The sequence below is a fragment of the Scyliorhinus canicula genome, chromosome 1 (assembly GCF_902713615.1).
Source record: "Scyliorhinus canicula chromosome 1, sScyCan1.1, whole genome shotgun sequence".
In the NCBI taxonomy this organism is placed as follows: Eukaryota; Metazoa; Chordata; class Chondrichthyes; order Carcharhiniformes; family Scyliorhinidae; genus Scyliorhinus; species Scyliorhinus canicula.
In genome coordinates, this window is record NC_052146.1 from 88,427,705 (window position 1) to 88,450,459 (window position 22,755).

The 22,755-nt window shown below is 55.8% G+C and overlaps 1 protein-coding gene across 1 annotated transcript in view; it reads right to left on the reverse strand.

Annotated features, from left to right (window-relative positions):
- The window catches only part of LOC119964917 (digestive cysteine proteinase 2-like), a 45,146-nt gene extending 24,584 nt beyond the window's left edge, over positions 1 to 20,562 (reverse strand). Inside the window, exons 1-3 of the mRNA XM_038795079.1 lie at positions 20,387 to 20,562; positions 18,350 to 18,412; positions 101 to 193 (exon numbers count right to left, since the gene is read on the reverse strand). Of these exons, the coding sequence (XP_038651007.1) occupies positions 101 to 193; positions 18,350 to 18,412; positions 20,387 to 20,429 (199 nt within the window). The 5' untranslated portion in view covers positions 20,430 to 20,562. The remainder of the gene's footprint in view (positions 1 to 100; positions 194 to 18,349; positions 18,413 to 20,386) is intronic.
- Between the last annotated feature and the right edge of the window lie 2,193 nt (positions 20,563 to 22,755).

A 22,755-nucleotide genomic window follows, 5' to 3' on the forward strand; every position in this document is an offset into this window, starting at 1 on the left:
GAACATAGAACAGTACAGCACAGAACAGGCCCTTCGGCCCTCGATGTTGTTGTTTTATTAATTCAAACCATATGTTAATCCATCAGGATAAATCCTTTACCGTGGTAATATTCAATGCGACTGACTTTCCCAGAGAGGTTGTACCAAGCTTCAAATGGTTCTTCAATTTCAGCGTATGGTAATGACAGAATTCCTGTGAACATATGTTAAAAGGTTACTTTTTTCTTACTGTAAAAATAGTTCTCCTGCAACTGGAAGAAAAATAAATATCACACTGTCCTGAGCATACAGTCACGTTGAGTTTGTTGGCTGTGAAGCACTTTGTGACAGCACGGTGGCACAGTGGTTAGCACTGCTGCTTCACAGCACTAGGGACCCGGGTTCAATTCCGGCCTTGGGTGATTCTCCTGTGTGGAGTTTGCATTCTCCCCGTGTCTGTGTGGGTTTACGTCGGGTGCTCCGGTTTCCTCCCACAGTCCAAAGATGTGCAGGTTAGGTGGATTGGCCATGATAAATTGCCCCTTAGGTGGGGTTACTGAGTTATGGAGATAGAGCGGGGGCATGGGCCTAGGCAGAGTAATCCTTCTGAGTGTCGGTGCAAACTCGATGGGCCGAATGGCACTGTAGGAATTCTATCAGGTGGTTGTGAAAAGTGCTGCGTAAAAATCTAAATACAAGTGTTTCTTTACATTAACAACCTGACACTTTAACTTTGATAAATAAATTGTAAGACATTTTCTCCTTTTTACGAGGGAAGGCCCACACTATTTTATTTATTAATTTTTGGTCGTTGTAAACTAATCCAAAATGATGGCCTCCTCCTACGTCACTTGAAACAGGGTGTGGAGGAGATCAAGTGTAATCTGGAGTGACTCTCCTTCTCTGTAGCTTCTGTGTCACAATTACTAGTGGCAGAAAACATCAAGACCCCATGGAAGTAAGGCACCGGCCACACGCAGACCCGGCCTGCAAAATAGTGCCCCTCCTTTGTCCAGTTAGCGAGCCCCGGACCACCCCGCAACAATGCCTCCAGCCCCTGCCAAAGTCTCCCCTGCCCACGGATCGGCCTCCCCCGACCGCAGCCGCCACTCTGAGTTCCTGACGGATAATAACACACGCGACCAACGCTATCGGGAACTCGGCCAATCGGGTACAGAGCATTGGGGGGGTGGGCTTCAGGCAACATCCTGAGACAGTCAATACGGCGTGCGGCGCACTTCTAGAGTATGCCATTTTGGTGGGGGCGGAGCATTGCGAAAGCGGCGCCACCCCCCATTTAGTTGGAAATGGGTATTCTCCGACTAATGGCGACCGCGATTTCGGCGCCGGCAACCAGAGAATCCCGACCAATGTGCGTGTCTGTGTGAGTGTGTGTGTCTGTGTGAGTGTGTGTGGACTGGATTCTCCATTGCAGAGGCTAAGTGCCGACACCAACAAAGGATCCGTGGTGTTTCACGACGGGAAGATCAGCGTGAAACCCTCACTAATTCAGCACGAGTGAGCGGCTAGCACCGGCACCGCGTGAAACAGCCGCGGAATATGCGGAAAACGCTTGGAGAATCGCCGGATTCCGTGCTACACATGCGCAGGGCTGACAAGCTGCAGCTGCGCATACACCTACACCCCCTATACACGCACTGGTCGGTCACGCCGGAAAAGATGGGGGCGGCTGTGCTGGACCGCGCACCCGCCCACCTCGACCAACAGCCCACCTCCTGGCCAGCCCACACCACTCCCCCCAGCACTGGCAGAAGACCCCCGACAGCGGCTCGAATCCCAGCTGAGTGGCAGCCCTGGTCACCGTGCGCACGCCCTCTCTCCTTCCCTGCGGCTGGCACGCCAGGCTCCCGGCCGCTGGGACCACACGTTGCCTGTGCCATCGGGAACTTGGCCCATTGGAAGTGGAGCATTGCGGGTGGGCTGGCTAAGTACACACCAACGGGGTTGCGACTGCGCGTGGCGCCAGTTCCGAGGACGCCGATTTGGGGGGGGACAGAGCATCGCAGCCCGGCACCAAACCGCCGCCTGCCCCGACCCCCGCGTCAGGAGCCATTCTCCGCCTGATTGCCGTTCCCAAATCTGGCAGAGAATCCCGCCCAGTGTGTGTGAGGGGAAAAAGTGGGCTGGATTCTTCGTTTCTGAAATGGAGTGCTGACGCCGGAGTGGAAACAGTTTTGTTTTACGACAGCAAAAATGGCACAACAGCTGTCCTGATTCAGCAACTCTAAATGGGCTAACACCATCACCACATGGGACACAACCGGTTCCATGCGAAATGGCGCTGGATTTGCCTGGTCCGTGATTGGCATACCTGAGGCTCACACGCTGCAGCCACAAATTAAACGATCCAACCCCACACACACCGTCCCTGTCAACAAGGTGGCTGAAAGGAGAGCAGCGGCCCTGGACCGTGCTTGAGCAGAGAGCACTGGATGTTGTCAGCGGCCCGGAGGAAAGGGAGGTCACCGAGGTGGAGGCCGGCGGCGGGCGAGCAAGTGAGACCCTGCTTAGTTGCGGATCCCCATGACACATCTGTGGACACCCCCCACACCCCTCCCTCATCCCCTCACCCCATCAATTCCCCTCAGCCCTCTCACCTCCTACACACACACACACACCCCCCCCCCCCCCCGCTGTCTAACCACACATGTCATCTTGTGTCTTACAGGACCTGCTGGAAATGGGGCTGGCCCTTCAAGAGCCCCCCGCCCCCAGCGAGTGCCAGAGCCGGTGCCCCCGGATGGCAGAGCACTGGCGGGGAGAGAAGCTTGAACACCAGCCCTCTGCCCGAGACTCAGGAGATTCCGGACTTCGGGTCGGAGGAGGACACTGACGTTCCGTCACTGCTGTCTCCAACACCCTCCACCATCTCAGAGACTTTCACCTCGGTTGGGCAAATTAGTGAAGAGGCTCCTGGGACACAATCTAGTGCGCGCCACAAAGTCGGTCTGGTACAGCAGGTGGAGGTAGGAGCAGCTGAGGGGCCGGACGGTCGGAGGGAAGGCTGGCCCCAGGAACCACCTGCCATCCAGATGTGTCCCGGGCTCCTGGAACATCCAGTCCCATCCACAGTGCAGATGCAGTCAAAGACCCAGGGACTACAGGAGGGGATTACGGCCGGCTTCCAGCACCTGCGGGCATAGGTGGAGGAGTCCATCCGCGTGCAGAAGCAGGGGGTGGTGCTGTTCATGCATGCCACCCAGGCCGACACCACACGGGTGCCGTCCGCTGTGGAGGCAATAGGGGCGAGAGTGTCGGATGTGGGTCAGCATGTACAAGACCTGGGGCATTCTGTGCAGGTGGGGGCCAAGGTCAAGGACAGGGCTGTGCTCTCCCAGGCAGCCATGTGCCAGAGCCACCTGGACATAGCAGCGGCGCTCCTCAGTGTGGCCCAGTAACAGCAGGCCATGGCTAAGAATGTCAGCAGCATTGCCCAGGCGCTGATCGGCTTGGCGCAGACACTGGGCGGGGTGGCCAAGTCCCAGAGGAAGATGTCCCAGTCCTGGAGGGTGGTATCCCAGACCCAAAGAGGTGTGGCCCAGTCAGTGGCTGATGTGGCAGAGACCCTCAGAGTTGTGGCACAGTCGCAGAAGAAGATAGTCCACTCCCTGTGCTCCATGGCGACAAACGTGCAGACCCTGGTCTAGACCAGAGTGGGTCTCCAGGACTGGCAGCGGCAGGTTGTGGGGGGGGGGGGGGGTCTCAGGGGATGGCACCATTTGCACCCCCATCCCATGGAGTAGCCCGGGAGCCATTGAGCACCCTGAGGGAGGAGGAGGTGCTGCTGGTGACTCCCGCAGGGAAGGTACCGGAACACTGCAGCACCTCGGGCTCCACCCCTCCTGTCCCTGGTGCATCTGGTGGACAGCGGGCAGAACAGGGTGGCACCACACCACCCGGGACACCCGAGCAGCGACTGGGCCCATCCAGGCCAGGTCGCCCCAGGAGATGCGTGCCAGCGGGGACCCATTTCGCATGGCAGGAGTCAGCAGGCCGCCTCCACTCCTGCTGTACCGTCTGGGGAACCACCTAGACACAGTATTAGGGCCCGTTAGGCCAGAAAGTTACACACCAATTAAGTTGGCACGGGTGCAGGCCACAGTTTAGTTATAGCGGCTAGAGCACAGACTATATATATTTCGCCACACTAAACACCTGTTAACACCTTTGAAACATGCCTTAGTGCTCTGTCTGAAGGATGTGGAGGTGGGCTGGTCAGTGCTGGCCGGGGGGAGTGAGGGGTCAGGACCAGTGCAGGCCCCATGAGTAGACCGGGCTCCCCACCCTACCGCCCTCCATCACCTGCACCCCCACCCCAGGGATTCGATGGGACCTTGTGATGGACTAGTCAGCTTGCATGCAGGGATCACCCAGGTGCATCATACGATGTGGAGCACCAGAGCTCATCGCAGAGTGGGTTGTCATCATCCTTTCTCCCATTGACCAGACCCCTTGCCACTGCCAACCCAGTGCCCCCATAGCGCCGCAGGTATGTGTCATGGAGAGGGTGCGCATGCGGGCAGTTTGGTGGTGTGGGAGGTGAGGGAGTGTGGGTCTGGGATGGCGGTCAGTGCGCAAGACCTGAGGCATTCTGTGCAGGCGGGGCCGAGGCAGGGAACCGATGGCTGGCAATGCCCTCACTGGGGGCTGCCTTCGGTGTGACCCTGGGTGGCTGCCATTTGGGTGGGGTGCCCGGGGCCGAGGAGGGGCGATTTGCCGATGGTGGCAGGTGCACCCATAGGCCCGGTGTCACTGTGTAGAACCAGGGGTCGGGTTGGGTCGTCAGCAAGGTGGCCGCTGTAATGGTGGTCGGTGCCAGGGCACCGGGGGGCATCCCGGCTGCTTGGCCTGTCCCGCACCCCCCCCCCCCCCCCAGTCCTGGCAAGGCCTCCACCCCCCGCCACAGACAGCACAGTCGGTGTCTGGCCCAGCAGCCTGCAGTCACTCCACGCCATTTCCTACCTCCTCTCTCTCACTCAGCAGCCAAGGTGCCAGGCTCATGATTTTTATAACCGCAAGTGAGCGACGCCATCGGGAACTTGGCCCATTGGAAGCGGTGAATTGTGGAGGCACGGAACATCGGGTGTCAGGCCCGCTAATGATATGCCTACTGTACTTTTAGCCCGTGCAGCGAGCAACGTATTTACGCGATTTTCGGGGTGCCGGAGCATACCGCTGTGGCGTCAAACCGGCGCCTGCCACAATTTCGGCGTTGGAAGCTATTCTCGGCCCAATCGCGTTTTGCGACTTTGGCGCGGCAAATGGAGAATCCCGCCCAGTCTGTGTGTATGTATGTGTGTGAGTGATAGAGAGTGTGGTGTGTGTGAGTTGGTGAGACTCCGGTTGGGATTCTCCGACCCTCCGCGCCGGAATCGCACCCGGCGCAATGGCAGAGAATAGCCGTGAGTGTGCTGGGCCGTGGATGGGAGTGGGGTGTGTTTGGTGGCGGAGGCCGGCCAGAGCCGGGGGTGCCGGGCTGTGTCGGGGCTGGAGTCTGGGGAGGGTGGGGTTTGGTGTGGGAGGGTCTGTGCTGGTGTCTGGGGAGGGGGGGCTTGGGGGGGAGGGTCTGGGCTGGTGTCTGGGGAGGTTGGAGATTGAGAGGGTGAGGGCTGGTGTCTGGGGAGAGTGGGGGTGGTGGGGGAGGGTCAGGGCCGGTGTCTGGGGAGGGTGGGGATTGGAGGGGGTGAGAATCTGGGATGGTGTCTGGGGTGGTGGGGATTAGTGGGGGGGGGGGGGGGGGTTGAGGGTCTGGGCTGGTGTCTGGGGAGGGTGGGGATTCGGGGTGGGGGTTGTTTTGCGTGGCCAGGTGCCACCCGTCAACAGTGGCAACCATGCAGCCCATGGCACCAGGTTGCGGAGGTATGTGAAACGATGATAAGTCGTCTACCCCCACCCCATGCAGACCGTTATGTTTGGCAATCACCCAGCGATGTTGGCCGCCACGGCGGGGGCCGTTGTCATACATGTAGCCCAATGGCAGCTGGAGCAGGAGCGTGCCAGGGAGGCGGTGGAGGCTGCCGGAGAGGAATGTGCCGCAGAGGGGCAGGTGGCAGGCTCCCAGGCCGGACTGCCGGCCGCCCGACAGGACGAGGAGAGGGAGGAGGAGAGGGTGGTGCCACGACGACCGAGATGCCCAATGAGGCCCTGTGTGTACCGGCGCCGCACAACGTACCAGGACTTCACGGACCGGGTATGCAGGAGGAGACTCTGTGTGAGGCTGGAAACCGTCGCCCATATCTGCCACCTGATGGCACACCTGGCACCGGGGGTGGACACCCTCTCCTGGTGGCCATCAAGGTGACAGTGGCCCTGCACTTTTATGCCACGGGGTCGTACCAGTCGCCGAGTGAGGACCTGTCCGGCATCTCGCAGTTATCGGTACACCGGTGCATCCGTACAGTGACGGACGCCCTGTATGACATCACTGCCCGCTACATCCAGGTCCCTGTGGACCGCACCCACCAGGATGCCCGGGCAGCGGGATTCGCAGGGGCGATCGATGAGGTGCACCTCGCCCCGCGGCCACCAGCGGATATCAGGGCCGTGTTCACGAACAGGAAGGGGTCCTACTCCATGAACATTCAGGTAGTCTGTAACCACCGCATGAGGATCCTGCACGTCTGCGCCCGGTACCCAGGAAGTGTACATGACTCGTTCATATTGGCCCAATCGTTCATCCCCTCCATGTTCGAGGGACACACCCCCCCCCCCCCCCCGGCTGAGGGGTTGGTTGCTGGGCGACAAGCGTTACCAGTTGCGGTTGTGGCTGATGAAGCCTGTACGGAGGCCACGGACCAACGCGGAGAACCGCTACAATGAGGCCCATGCAGAGACCAGGGGTGTGATCAAGAGGTGCTTTGGGCTGCTGAAGATGTGCTTCAGGTGCTTGGACCGCTCCGGGGGGGCCCCTCCAGTACCCGTTGGAGCGGGAGGCAGCATTGTTTTGGTCTGCTGCGTTCTGCACAATGTAGCCCAGCAGAGGGGCGATGTGCTGCAGGCAGAGGAGGGGGAAGGGGAGGCGGGGGGAAGACAACGATGGGCATGCCTCCCCAGATGAGGGCGATGTGGAGAGGGGTGGCAATGCACGGGACATACGGGCTGGACAGGGACGGGCGGTTGCCCGCCGATACAGGCTGGGCCAGCGGGCACGGGAAGAGTTGATAGCCGCACGGTTCACAGACTAGTGGGGGGGGGTCGCTGAGCATGGGCACAGGCAGCACAGTACGGCAACACCCCACCACCCTCACCCCACCACCCTCACCCCGCCCACCACCCTCACCCCGCTAACCACTCTCACTTCGCCCACCACCAACCACCCACATGCACACCAGCCCTCCATTACACATCCACCTGATGCACAGCGGGCTGGGGTCACACGGTCGTCTGTGGAAGCGGGTCTATTGCATGGCATGGAGGATGATGACAACCCACTCTGCAATGAGCTCTGAGCTCCACATCGTTAGACAATGTCTGATTCATGGCCACAGTAACACCCTCCACCTGGGAGGTCCTTGCATGCGGCCGTGACACTGCAGCGCATGGACCCGTCGCCTGCCAGGGGCGGGGTGACGAGTGCTACCTGGGCGTTGAGGGGGCGCACACCACACTCACCTGAGCTCGACCTCCTATCACCTTTCACACACACTGGCTCTCACTTCCCACCTCATCCCCGCACGCATCGGACAGAGCACAGAGGCAGCTTCTAAAGGTGTGAAAGTGATTTTAATTACAAATGGATCAGACACGTGCCCTAACCCCTATAACTAGTCTGTGCCCTGCCCCAATGCCAACTTACTCAGCATCTAACTTTCTGGCGTTACGAGCCTTATGACTACATCTAGATGGTTCCCCAGACAGTACAGCAGAATTGGGGACGGACTCCTGTGATCCCTGCCCTGTGACAAGGGTCCCCTTTGGTGTGCGTTTCCTAGGGTGGCCAGGCTTGGATGGGCCAGCCTGTTCTGCCCATTGCCCCCAGATGCACCTGCGGCGGAAGGAGGGGTGTCCGAGGTGTAGCGGTCTTCCGGGACATCCTCTGCAGGGGGGCTCGGAACAGGCCCCATCACCTCCTCCTCCCTCGGGGTGCCTGATGGCCCCCGGGGCTCTCCATGGTACAGGGATGCGAACGGATAAAGCACCCGAGGCACCCCCGGCACCTGGCGCTGCCAGTCCTGGAGGCCCGCCCTGGTATCGACGAGGGTCTGCAAGTTTGCAGCCATGGATCTCAGGGAGTTGGCCATCCCTGTCTGTGTCCGTGCGACGCCGGCCAGCACCTGAGTAATGGCGCCGATGCCCTCAGCGATGGCTTGCTGAGACTGGGCCATGGCCTGCTGAGACTGGGCCATGGCCTGCTGGGACTGGGTCATGGCCTGCTGGGACTGGGCCATGGCCTGCTGAGACTGGGCCATGGCCTGCAGATACTGGGCCATTGCCAGCAGAGACTGGGCCGTGGCCTGCTGAGACTGGACCGTGGCCTGCTGAGACTGGGCCATGGCCTGCTGAGACTGGGCCATGGCCTGCTGAGACTGGGCCATGGCCTGCAGATACTGGGCCATTGCCAGCAGAGACTGGGCCGTGGCCTGCAGAGACTGACCCACGGCCTGCTGAGACTGGGCCATTGCCTGCAGAGACTGGGCCATTGCCTGCAGAGACTGGGCCGTGGCCTGCTGAGACTGGGCTATTGCCTGCTGGGACTGCGCCACGGCCTGCTGGGACCAGGCCACAGCGTTGAGCACCACTGCGATTTGCTGCTGGCTCTGGCTCATGGCTGTCTGTGAGAGGGAAGCCATATCCGGGCCACGTTCGCCGCCTGCACGGAAAGCCCCAGGCCTTGCATACTGCTGCCCATCTCCGACACCATCGCACCCATTGCCTCCACCGCAGACGCCACCTGTGCGGTGTCAGCCTGGGTGGCACGCATGACCGGCACTACTCCCAGCTCCTGGACGTGGGTGGACTCCTCCACCTGCGTCTGCAGCTACTGCAAGCCAGCCGTCATACCCTCCACCTGTCCCAGAATCCCTGACTGCATCAGGTGTATAGGTGGGTGTGGGAACTCCAGGAACCCGGGACCCATCTAGGCGACAGCTGGTTGCTGAGGCCGGGATGCCCTCCGACCGTCCGGCCCCTCGGCTGCTCCTGCCTCCACCTGCTGTACCGGTACGGCTGTGTGGTGCGCACCAGTGAGTGTCCCAGAAGCCTCATCACTAAAATGCCCAACCGAGGTGAGAGTCTCTGCGATGGTGGAGGGTGTAGGAGAAAGCAGTGGTGTTCCAGGCACAAAGGAGGGAAGGGGGGGTGAGGGCTGGGGGAAGTGGACATGAGGGCTGGCAGGGGGATGGGGGGTGAGGGCAGGGGGGAAGGAAGGGTGAGGGCAGGGGGGAAAGGGTTGAGGGCAGGGGAAGGGGGGTGAGGGCAGGGGGTTGGGGGGTGAGGGTAGGGGGAAAGGGGAGGTGAGGGCAGGGGGGGAAGGGGTATCTCACTTGATACTGCACCCCCGATCTCTGAATCCGGGACCTCCCAGTCCTCGGTTCCTCCTGCGAGGACCAGGGCCTTCTCTTCATGAACGGTGAGTGGCCGCAATTCAGGTGGACCCCCTCTGGTCCTGGCACGCTCCCGGTTGTTATAGGTGCGCTTCGCCTGGGAGGGGGGGGGGGGGGGGGGGTTGAGGAGAGAAAGATCATTGTTCGGCGGACATATACTTTCAGTCCAGCGGTTGGGTGTGTGATGGCATAGCTCAGAGGCCATCCTGCCAATGCAGCCTGCATGGGTGGGTGCAGCCTGTCATAATATACACACAAGTATATGATGGTCCATAGACAGACACTGACTGACACACTGAATGACCAATGAACACACAGAACACAGCAGCCAATCACCAGACAGGACACGACCACTATAAAGCCAGAGGGCACTAGTTTTCCCGCTCTCTCAGGATGCAGCCTCTGAGACAGCCAGAGTCTGTGATCAGCAACACGAACATCTACCATGTGCTAGCAGTATAGTCTGGTCAGGTTAGCCTCAGGTCTCCAGTCAGCTTAACATAGTGTCAATCCACAGTGCAAGTATGTTTAACAGCTCATAGTTAAATAAAATAGAGTTGTACTTCTACAAGTGTTGGTAGCCTGTCTCTCTCATTGCTATGGTAAACACAGACCCAGCATACCCAACACATCATGGTGCCACTACGTGATGTTAGAGTTTGATGGACCTACCCTCAAATAATCTGCCTTCGACCAGCGATCAGCCATCCAGTAGTATGGACAGCATCCGCCCTCCCTGGCAACCTCGGTGCCAACTGGAAGAATTTTTTTTTTCCAGATTTTTATTCTCCTCCTTTTCCACAATTTTTCTCCCGAATTTACACCCAACAACAATCAATAACCAACAACAAATATCTCAAACCCCATAACAAGAACAATGATCCCATCCTCCCACCATGCCCACACATCAGCCCGCATGTTAACATAAACAAATGACAAAGAAAAAAAGGAATCAGGGATTACCCATAGCCATCTTTAACATACATAGCCCGCCTCCCCCTCCAACCTACCCACCCACCCCCCCCCCAACTAATGTTCGATGTTATCCAGTTCTTGAAAGTGCATAATAAAAATGCCCATGACTTGTAGAACCCCTCCGAGCTTCCCCTCAGTTCAAACTTAACCTTCTCAAGGGTCAAGTATTCCAACAGGTCCCCCCACCATGCCAGGGCACAGGGTGGAGAGGCCGCTCTCCATCCCAGCAGGATCCGCCTTCGGGCGATCAGCGAGGCGAAGGCTATGATATCTGCCTCCGCACCCGTTTCCAACCCTGTCGGATCTGACACCCCGAATATGGCCTCCCGGGGACCCGGGTCCAGCTTCACATGGACCACCTTGGAAATTACCCTAAACACCTCCTTCCAGTACTCCCGAATCTTTGGACAGGACCAAAACATATGAACGTGATTAGCGGGGGGCCCCCTGCAACGTTCACACACATCTTCTACCCCTTCAAAGAATCGGCTCAGCCTCGCCCTCGTGAGGTGCACCCTGTACACCACCTTCAGCTGTATCAGCCCCAACCTCGCACACGAGGTGGAGGCATTCACTCTCCGGAGCACCTCACACCAGACCCCCTCCTCTATAACCTCTCCCAATTCTTCCTCCCACTTCGCTTTGATCCCCTCCAGTGGTGCCTTATCCTTTTCCAACATAGCTCCGTATACCGCTGACACTGTCCCCTTGCCGCCAGCACCTCCTCCAACAACGTGGTGGCCGGTTCCTCCGGGAAACTCTGTATCTCCTTCCTGGCAAAGTCCCGAACCTGCATATACCTAAACACTTCTCCCTGCTCCAGCCCATACTTCGCTTCCAGCTCCCTCAATCCTGCAAATCATTCCCGAGGAAACAAATCTTTTAGTGTCTTAATCCCCCTTCTTTTCCCATTTCCAAAAGTTTCCATCCCACTTCCCTGGCTCAAATCTGTGGTTCTCCCGGATCGGCATTTCCCTCGACCCTGCCCCCAACCTGAAGTGTTGACGAAACTGCCTCCAGATTTTCAATGAGGCTATTACTACCGGACTCCCTGAGTATTTCCCCGGAGCAATTGGGAGCGGCGCTGTTGCTAGTGCCTACAGCCCCGACCCTCTGCTGGGGTCTCCTCTATTCTGACCCATTGGGAATCAAAACTGGAAGATTTTTAAACAGAAGTTTCAACTGTACCTCGAAGCCACCGACCAGGAAGCTGCCTCAGATGCCAGGAAGATCGCTCTCTTTCTCTCCACAGCCGGGGACCACGCCATCCACATTTTTAACTCCCTCACCTTTGCTGAAGGTGAGGACAAGTCCATGTTCAAAGCAGTCCTGCTCAAATTTCACAGCCACTGTGACATCGAAGTCAACAAAAGTTTTAAACGCTACGGGGGCGATTCTCCGCACTCACGACGGTGCGGAGAATAGCGGGGGTCGTAAATTTTTACGGCCACGCAGGTCTGACGCCCTCCCGCTATTCACCCCCCCCCCCACGCCCGACTCCCGACACGAATCGCTGCCGCCGTTTTTTTACGGCGAGCAGCGATTCTCAGCTGGCCGATGGGCCGAAGTCCAAGCCCTTTACGACCGTTTTTAGGAACGTCAAACACACCTGGTCTGACCGTTCGTAAAAACGGCCGTAAAGTTGCGATCTTGGGAACCATGGCACCGATTGGCACGGCAGTACCACGGCCGTGCCAAGGGTGCCATGGGCCCGCAATCGGTGCCCACCGATCGCGGGCAGCGGGTACTTACCCCGTGCACTCTTTGTCCTTCCGCCGCCCCGCTGTATACATTCGCGGGGCGGCTGAGGGGCATCCCGGCCCGCGCATGCGCGGGTTGGAGTCTTCCAATCCGCGCATGCGCGGCTGATGTCATGTGACGCGTCAGCCATCGCAAACTCTGGCAAGCGGGCTTAACGAAATTCGTTAAGTCCGCGATGCCGGAGTTCACGGCCGCGGCATGCTAGCCCCGACCGGGGACCAGAATCGGTTCCCGGTCGGGGGGGCGGAGGCTGGCGTCAAACCCGCCCGTTTTTGACGCCAGCCTCACGATTTCTCCCGGTTTCGGAGAATCACGCCCTACATCTTTCAACAGAGTCTGCAGGATAAGGGTGAAACTTTTCAATCTTTCCTAACCCATCTTCGCATCCTCGCACAATCTTGCAATTACGGCTCCACCTCGGATTCAATGATCCGCGACCAGATCATTTTTGGTGTGCACTCGGACCCCCTACGCCAGCAGCTCCTCAAAGTGAAACAGCTCACCCTTGCGATAGCCATCGAGACCTGCGTTCTGCATGAACACGCTGGTCTGACGCCCTCCCGCTATTCTCCCCCCCCCACGCCCGACTCCCGACACGAATCGCTACTGCCGTTTTTTTACGGCGAGCAGCGATTCTCAGCTGGCCGATGGGCCGAAGTCCAAGCCCTTTACGACCGTTTTTAGGAATGTCAAACACACCTGGTCTGACCGTTCGTAAAAACGGCCGTCAAGTTGCGATCTTGGGAACCATGGCACCGATTGGCACGGCAGTACCACGGCCGTGCCAAGGGTGCCATGGGCCCGCAATCGGTGCCCACCGATCGCGGGCAGCGGGTACTTACCCCGTGCACTCTTTGTCCTTCCGCCGCCCCGCTGTATACATTCGCGGGGCGGCTGAGGGGCATCCCGGCCCGCGCATGCGCGGGTTGGAGTCTTCCAATCCGCGCATGCGCGGCTGATGTCATGTGACGCGTCAGCCATCGCAAACTCTGGCAAGCGGGCTTAACGAAATTCGTTAAGTCCGCGATGCCGGAGTTCACGGCCGCGGCATGCTAGCCCCGACCGGGGACCAGAATCGGTTCCCGGTCGGGGGGGCGGAGGCTGGCGTCAAACCCGCCCGTTTTTGACGCCAGCCTCACGATTTCTCCCGGTTTCGGAGAATCACGCCCTACATCTTTCAACAGAGTCTGCAGGATAAGGGTGAAACTTTTCAATCTTTCCTAATCCATCTTCGCATCCTCGCACAATCTTGCAATTACGGCTCCTCCTCGGATTCAATGATCCGCGACCAGATCATTTTTGGTGTGCACTCGGACCCCCTACGCCAGCAGCTCCTCAAAGTGAAACAGCTCACCCTTGCGATAGCCATTGAGACCTGCGTTCTGCATTCACACGCTGGTCTGACGCCCTCCCGCTATTCTCCCCCCCCCACGCCCGACTCCCGACACGAATCGCTACTGCCATTTTTTTACGGCGAGCAGCGATTCTCAGCTGGCCGATGGGCCAAAGTCCAAGCCCTTTACGACCGTTTTTAGGAATGTCAAACACACCTGGTCTGACCGTTCGTAAAAACGGCCGTCAAGTTGCGATCTTGGGAACCATGGCACCGATTGGCACGGCAGTACCACGGCCGTGCCAAGGGTGCCATGGGCCCGCAATCGGTGCCCACCGATCGCGGGCAGCGGGTACTTACGCACTCTTTGTCCTTCCGCCGCCCCGCTGTATACATTCGCGGGGCGGCTGAGGGGCATCCCGGCCCGCGCATGCGCGGGTTTCGCGCCAAATGCGCGATGACGTCATCCGCGCATGCGCGGGTTGGAGTCTTCCAATCCGCGCATGCGCGGCTGATGTCATGTGACGCGTCAGCCATCGCAAACTCTGGCAAGCCGGCTTAATGAAATTCGTTAAGCCCGCGATGCCGGAGTTCACGGCCGCGGCATGCTAGCCCCGACCGGGGACCAGAATCGGTTCCCAGTCGGGGGGGCGGAGGCTGGCGTCAAACCCGCCCGTTTTTGACGCCAGCCTCACGATTTCTCCCGGTTTCGGAGAATCACGCCCTACATCTTTCAACAGAGTCTGCAGGATAAGGGTGAAACTTTTCAATCTTTCCTAACCCATCTTCGCATCCTCGCGCAATCCTGCAATTACGGCTCCACCTCGGATTCAATGATCCGCGACCAGATCATTTTTGGTGTGCACTCGGACCCCCTACGCCAGCAGCTCCTCAAAGTGAAACAGCTCACCCTTGCGATAGCCATCGAGACCTGCGTTCTGCATGAACACGCCACTAACTGATAACCGCACATTCAAGCGGCAGAGACGGCGCGGCAAGACCCCCATGATGCGGAGCAGGTGCAGGCCGTAGAACAGCTCCAGGGCCAGAGCCTGGATGAGAGCAGCTCTTTTGCGCACTTTTCCCGGGCTCCCGCGTATGCGCGCAATGACCAAGGGGACGGCGAGGCCGAAGACCGAACTGCGCGGGGGCGCACTATGTATGACCGCACCGAGCATGCGCGGTGGCGTACTGAGCATTCTGACGTCACAACGTGCAACGACTGTGGCTCCTCCCACTTAAAGCAGCAATGTCCCGTGAAATCTCGACGCTGTCACCAGTGTGGCAAGCTTGGCCACTACGCAGCCCTATGCAGGTCTGCTCAAACAACTACCTCTTGTCGCTCCCACCAGCAGTGCAAGGATGTCCAAACCGTATAACAACCGGTCAAAGATTCCGACTCCAACATGGTTCCAGACCCTGACACCAAGGATCTCAAATCCCCATTCCGGGTGGGCATCATCACCAAGCACACGGTGCTTCAAAAGAAAAAGGCCAAGCCCTTCCCAGTGATGAGCATTGATCCGGACGATGAGTGGTGTGCCACTTACGGTCAACAAATCTCGCATCCAATTCAAGCTGGACACCGGCGCTTCAGCCAAAGTCATTGCGCAGTCTGACCTGGACAGCCTCCATGTTAAGCCGACCATCCTTCCATCCGCCTGCCAGCTTCTGGACTATAATTTCAATGCCATTGCTGCCAGCGGCTCATGCCAGCTTGTGGTGTTGCACCGTTCCTTAAAGGCCACCCTGCCCTTTGAGATTGTAGGGTCCACCAAAGCTTCCCTGCTCGGTGCTCAGGCACTCTCACACTTACACACAAGCACTTCACACCACCAGCCCCTCTCACACTTACACACAAGCACTTCACACCACCGGCCCCTCTCACACTTACACAGACGCATTTCACACCACCAGCCTCTCTCTCACACTTACACACAAGCACTTCACACCACCAGCCCCTCTCACACTTACACACAAGCACTTCACACCACCAGTGCCACTCTCACACTTACACACAAGCACTTTGCACCACCAGCCCCTCTCTCACACTTACACACAAGCACTTCACACCACCAGCCCCACTCTCACACTTACACACAAGCACTTCACACCACCAGCCCCTCTCACACTTACACACAAGCACTTCACACCACCAGTGCCGCTCTCACACTTACACACAAGCACTTCACACCACCAGCCTCTCTCTCACACTTACACACAAGCACTTTGCACCACCAACCCCACTCTCACACACAAGCACTTCACACCACCAGTGCCGCTCTCACACTTACACACAAGCATTTCACACCACCAGCCCCTCTCACACTTACACACAAGCACTTCACACCACCAGCCTCGCTCTCACACATACATGCAAACACTTTGCACCACCAGCCGCACTCTCACACTTACACACAAGCACTTTCAAGAATGTTTGGGAAGGAATATCACAATGACTCAATTTATATACAGTTCATTGTTACAAAAATCAAACGTCATTAAAATTACACACAAAATATTGATGAACACAAAGTCCACCTGCAGCTTTTGAGAAACAATATCCTTCATCTTAAGGATCTGAATGGATGTTCATTGACGGGAGGTTTGCGAGCCTTGGTGAGCTGGAGGAGAAGTTTGAGCTCCCCCCGGGGAATATGTTCCGGTACCTTCAGGTCAAGGCGTTTGCTAGGCGGCAGGTGGAGTGGTCCCCTTCGCTGCCCCAGCTTTCGGTCGGATGCTTTCGAGGGTGTGGGTCGGGGATGGGAAGGTGTCTGACATCTACCAGGTAATGCAGGAGGTGGAGGGGGTGTCGGTAGAGGAGCTGAAGGCTAAGTGGGAAGTGGAGCTTGGGGAGCAGATTGAGGAGGGGACATGGGCGGATGCCCTGGAGAGGGTGAACTCCTCCTCTTCATGTGCGAGGCTTAATCTCATCCAGTTCAAGGTACTGCACAGGGCTCATATGTCCGGGATGAGGATGAGCAGGTTTTTTGGGGGTGAGGACAGGTGCATTAGGTATTCGGGGAGCCCAGCAAACCATGCCCATATGTTTTGGGCATGCCCGGCACTGGGGGAATTCTGGAAGGGGGTGGTGAGGACGGTGTCGAGGGTGGTAGGGTCCAGGGTCAAGCCAGGCTGGGGACTCGCGATATTTGGGGTTGGGGTGGAGCCGGGAGTGCAGGAAGCGAAAGAGGCCAATGTTTTGGCCTTTGCGTCCCTAGTAGCCCAGCGGAGGATCTTGCTGCAGTGGAAAGATGCAAGACCTCCGAGCGTGGAGACCTGGATCAATGACATGACGGGATTCATCAAGCTGGAGAGGGTCAAATTCACCATGAGGGGGTTGGTTCAAGGGTTCTTTGGGAGGTGGCAGCCTTTCCTCGACTTTCTGGCTCAACGATAAGGAACTAGGTCAGCAGCAGCAGCAGCCCGGGGGGGGAGGGGGGGAAAGGGGGGGGGGGTCTCAGGGGGTTATTGTTTAAGCTAATTTGCTTATTGTTAATTTATTTTGTTGTTTATTGGGTTTGGGGGGGGGGGGGGGTTCATTACATGCGTTGTTATGGGTGCCGGGGGTGTTTATTATTGTTATTATTATTGTTCTGTTGCTATATATTTTTCAAAAAATTTCAATAAAAATTATTTTTTTTAAAAGGATCTGAATGGAAAGCACCTTCATTTTGACATGTGACGAAGGTGGGGAGTGTAATCTGAGCATTTCCTGTTTTGTCCATGATATCAGTGTCAATAGGGACAACACCGTACTGGACGCAACAAGAAGGAAATGGGAGGACGACCTGGGATGGAGATAGGGTGGGGACTCTGGAGCGAAGCACTGCATAGGGTCAACTCCACCTCCACGTGCGCAAGGCTCAGCCTGACGCAACTAAAAGTGGTACATAGAGCCCACTTAACAAGAACCCGTATGAGTAGGTTCTTCCCGGAGGTGGAGGACAGATGTGAGCGGTGCCAAAGAGGCCCGGCCAACCACGCCCACATGTTCTGGTCTTGCCCCAGACTTGTGGAGTACTGGACAGCCTTCTTCGAGGCTATGTCCAAAGTGGTGGGGGTGAGGGTGGAGCCATGCCCGATAGTGGCGGTCTTCGGGGTCTCAGACCAGCCAGATCTATTCCTGGGGAGGAGGGCAGACGCCCTTGCCTTTGCCTCCCTGATCGCCCGCCGTAGAATCCTGTTTGGCTGGCGGTCAGCAGCACCGCCCAGAGCTGCAGACTGGCTGTCCGACCTCTCGGAATCTCTCCAAATGGAGAAAATCAAATTCGCCATCTGAGGGTCGGACGACGGCTTCCACAGAACGTGGGAGCCATTCATGCAACTGTTCCGGGACCTGTTTGTGGCCAACGTACAAGAGGAAGAATAGTCGGGTGGCCAAGAATCGGGAAAATGGACGGGAATCGGGGGAAGATAGCCGGGGGGGGGGGGGGGGGGGGGGGGGGGGGGTTACGGGCTCGTTATGGGGGTTTGATGGCAAGCCAAGGCCCAAAACCAAACTATAAATGAATGCCTATAAACATGTGCCTCGGCCATACTGGGGAATGTAAAATATGTATGCTGGCTAAAGGGGGCGGCCACAATTGTTGTTATGAAGATGCTTACCTGTAAATATTCATGTTAAATTTTTGTGTTTTCTTTTTTTTTTCCTCTCTAATAATTTGTAATCTGTCATATATAAAATATGAAAACTCAATAAAAAACATTTATAAAAAAAATGATATCAGTGTCATACCTGAAACGTGATAGATGTCAGGAAATGTGGGTGCATTCATCCAAGTCTGGGCATCAAGGCCCCCTTGAAAAATATATTGAAGAAAAATAGTTACAGAACTAATACTGAAAGTGCATCAGATAAAAAGGTTTCACTGTGAAGTCTCACACATACAAATACTTTACAGATTAGCAAGCCTTTAGGTAAAGTAAACAAACTGGTTCGATTTGCAAACATGTGGAAATAGCTTTTGAAATATGCAGCAAAACCTATATTAAACCAATTGTTATACTCAGAGCTTGGGGGAAGGAACTGTATAAAACAAGGAACAAATATTAAATTATACCATCTTGAAATCATTGATAATTAAATTCAGAAGCATGAATGGTGACAGCGGGGCCCTTCAGTCCTCCTGTCGCTTCTAGGCAGCACGTAGCACAGTGGTTAGCACTCCAGGGTCCCAGGTTCGAATCCCGGCTTGGGTCACTGTCTGTGCGGAGTCTGCACGTTCTCCCCGTGTGTGTGTGGTTTCCTCCGGATGCTTCGGTTTCCTCTCACAGTCCAAAGATTTGCAGGTTAGGTGGATTGGCCATGATAAATTGCCCTTAGTGTCCAAAAAGGACAGGTGGGGTTACTGGATTACAGGGATAGAGTGGAGATGTGGGCTTAAGTTAGGTGCTCTTTCTAAGGGCCGGTGCAGACTCGATGGGCCAAATGGCCTCTTTCTGCACTGTAAATTCTATGATTCTATGGTTCTTGGGAAGGGCAGCTCTCACCTCCCCTAACACCCACCCCACCTTCCCTCTTCAGTGAATGAGCGGATTCTCCTTTGAAAGCCTCTGCTCGATCTGCCTCCACCACACATAATAAAAGCAATTTACTGCGGATGCTGGAATCTGAAACAAAAGGGAAAATGCTGGAAAATCTCAGCAAGTCTGGCAGCATCTGTAGGGAGAGAAAAGAGCTAACGTTTCGAGTCCGATAACTCTTTGTCAAAGCTAACAGACAGAGCGAGTGAGAAATATTTATACTGTGGAGTGAGAATGAAAGATGAGTCATAGCCACAGAAACCCAGGGAAACCGGGTGCTAATGGCCACAGATACTAAGGGTAAAGAGTGTTAATGGCAGTCCCCAGAGAGGACAAAAGATGTGAAAGGTCAGACAGCAGGGAAACTAACACCAGAGGATGAACTGTAGGTGTGGGGGGGAGGGGAAGGGGGAAGCAAAGACTGCCTCCACCATACTGTCAGACAGTGCCGCCACATACTAACCACTCGCTTTCCCTCCTGCCCAAGTTGCTTCTTTCACCAATCCCCTGAAATTAATGTCTGTGGTTCTCTCTTCTCCAAGTGGGACTCTCTTCTCCCTCCCGCCCTGCACAAATCGCTCATATATTCATATAATTTACAGTGCAGAAGGAGGCCATTCGGCCCATCGAGTCTGCACCAGCTCTTGGAAAGAGCACCCGACCTAAGGTCAACACATCCACCCTATCTCCGTAACCCAGTAACCCCACCCAACACTAAGGGCAATTTTGGACACTAAGGGCAATTTATCATGGCCAATCCACCTAACCTGCACATCTTTGGACTGTGGGAGGAAACCGGAGCACCCGGAGGAAACCCACGCACACACGGGAAGAATGTGCAGACTCCGCACAGACAGTGAGCCAAGCCGGAATCAAACCTGGGACGCTGGAGCTGTGAAGCAATTGTGCAATCCACAATGCTACCGTGCTGCCCATGATTGTGAACACCTCTGCCAATTCTCCTCTCAAAGAAGAACTCCAAGTTTCCTCAATCTATCCGTCCAACTGGAGCCCCCCCCCCCCCCCCCAGCCGCCCTTCATACCTGGAACTGCTCTGTTAAACCTTATCCCCCCTCACATTTAGATGTGCAACATCTCATTCCGGTTCGCAAAAAGTCAAACTGGTCGGTCTACTTCAGACAACTGTCACAAATGTAACTTTTTGTCAGTTTTATCCGGGATTGGCCAGACTTTGCTGCTTTGTCCTGTCACTGAACACAGCTGAAAGCGCTGCCCCGGTTTCCAGTACCTGAGAGACAGCTGAGAAAGATCCAGAACTCCGCAAAAGCCATTCCCCTCCCCGACTGAGGCGATCTTGCGCTCAAACTGCAGTCCCGCAAGTGTGGGAGAGAGAGGCGAGTGGCGGCTGATGAGTTCCTGGGCGAAAGGCACTGTGCCAAGTGCCGGTGAGATTGGCAGTCTGTGTGGAGGAAGGCTTTGGTGGCGAACGGCTGGGGGTGTGACGAGCTTATTATTACAATAGCCCCGCGAATTTGACAATCAGACTGATGACTGTATGACAACTTATTTGCAATTCTACAGCATCAGTCGCATGCTTCAGCTTACATTGAACATGAAAAGTGACCGTTTCCCGAATCTAACTTTTTACCAAATTACAGATTTAAAGTGAAACCAATAGAGTGACTGACCTAAATCTATTGCAGTTCTAATCGTACATCTACAGGGACTGATTAATTAGATAGTATTTTCCTCACATGAGATTTGGTTTCATTTTCCTCTGAAAGTGGTGATTTTTTTCCAATAAATTTAGAGTACCCAATTCTTTTTTTCCGATTAAGGGGCAATTTAGTGTGTCCAATCTACTTTCTCTGCCAGACACGGGGAAAATGTGCAAATTCCACACGGACAGTGACCCGGGACCAGGAACGAACCCAGGTCCTTGGCGCTGTGAGGCAGCAATGCTAACCACTGCACCACCATGAAACTGGTAACTTTTGACCCAGCGACAGTGAAAGAATAGCAATATATTTCCAAATCAGAATGGTGAATGACTTGGAGGGGAATCTCCGGGTGGTGGAGTTCCGAGGTATCTGCTACCCTTGTCCTTCTAGATGTCAGTGGTTGTGAGTTTGGAAGGTGCTGCCTAAGGAACCTTGGTGAGTTCATAGAATTTGCAGTGCAGAAGGAGGCCATTCGGCCCATCGAGTCTGCACCGGCTCTTGGAAAGAGCACCCTACCCAAGGCCAACACCTCCACCCTATCCCCACAACCCAGTAACCCCACCCAACACTAAGGGCAATTTTGGACACAAAGGACAATTCAACATGGTCAATCCACCTAACCTCCACATCTTTGGACTGTGGAAGGAAACCGGAGCACCCGGAGGAAACCCACGCACACACGGGGAGGATGTGCAGACTCCGCACAGACAGTGACCCAAGCCGGAATCGAACCTGGGACCCTGGAGCTGTGAACCAATTGTGCTATCCACAATGCTACCGAGCTGCCCACTTTACTATAGTGTTACTACAGGAGTTACTACAGTGCATCCTGTAGATAGTACACACAGTTGCCATTATCCTATAGGGCAGGGGTGGGCAAACTTTTCCGTGCAAGGGCCGCATTCAGAAATTCACAATTCACAAAGGGCCGCATAGTATATTAAGTAAAATAATTACTTCACCCGGTTATGATTCTGGGCGCCTCATATAGAACATAGAACAGTACAGCACAGAACAGGCCCTTCGGCCCTCGACGTTGTGCCAAGCAATGATCACCCTACTCAAGTCAACGTATCCACCCTATGCCAGTAAGTAACCCAACAGCCCCCCCACCCATTAACCTTTAAAAAAAAATTTAAAAAAAAAAAAAAAAAATTTTTTTTTAAAAAAATTTTTTTTTTTTCTTTTTTAATGACTTGGTGGGCCGCAGAAATACCTTTGGCGGGCCGCATGCGGCCCGCGGGCCGTAGTTTGCCCACCCCTGCTATAGGGGGTGGAGGGTTTGAATGTTTGTTGAAGAAGGAGCAATCAAATGGGCTGCTTTGTCCTGGATGGTGTTGAGCGTATTGAGTGTTGATGGGCTGCACTCATCCAGAAAACCAGAAAATCTCCTGACGTTGATTTTCCCTGGTGACAAGTTCACACAGGTTTCCATCCTTGCCTTTGTGTTATATTCAGTATACAATAGGTGGCACGGTGGTGCAGTGGTTAGCACTGCTGCCTATGGCGCTGAGGATCCGGGTTTGATCCCGGCCCTGGGCCACTGTCCGTGTGGAGTTTGCACATTCTTCCCATGTCTGCGTGGGCCTCACCCCCACAACCCAAAGATGTACAGAGTAGGTCAATTGGCCACACTAAAAATTTCCCCTTAATTGGAGAAAAATAATTTGGGTACTGTAAATTTGTACCCAATAACAGGCCGCCTCCCGCCGCTGCGATACATGCCATAGGCTGCTTGGTAAATCCCATCATGGGGTAGGAGGATTTTCCACGCGCCCCCCCCCCCCTCCCCAATGTTTCACAGCGGCAGAGGCGGCTCGGCATTGGCCGGCGGCATGATCTTCTGATCCCGTTGCTTTCAATGGGGTTTCCCGTTTGATGTACCACCCGTAGCTGGGAAAACCACAGCAGGCATTCGCCAGGACCAGAAGATCCG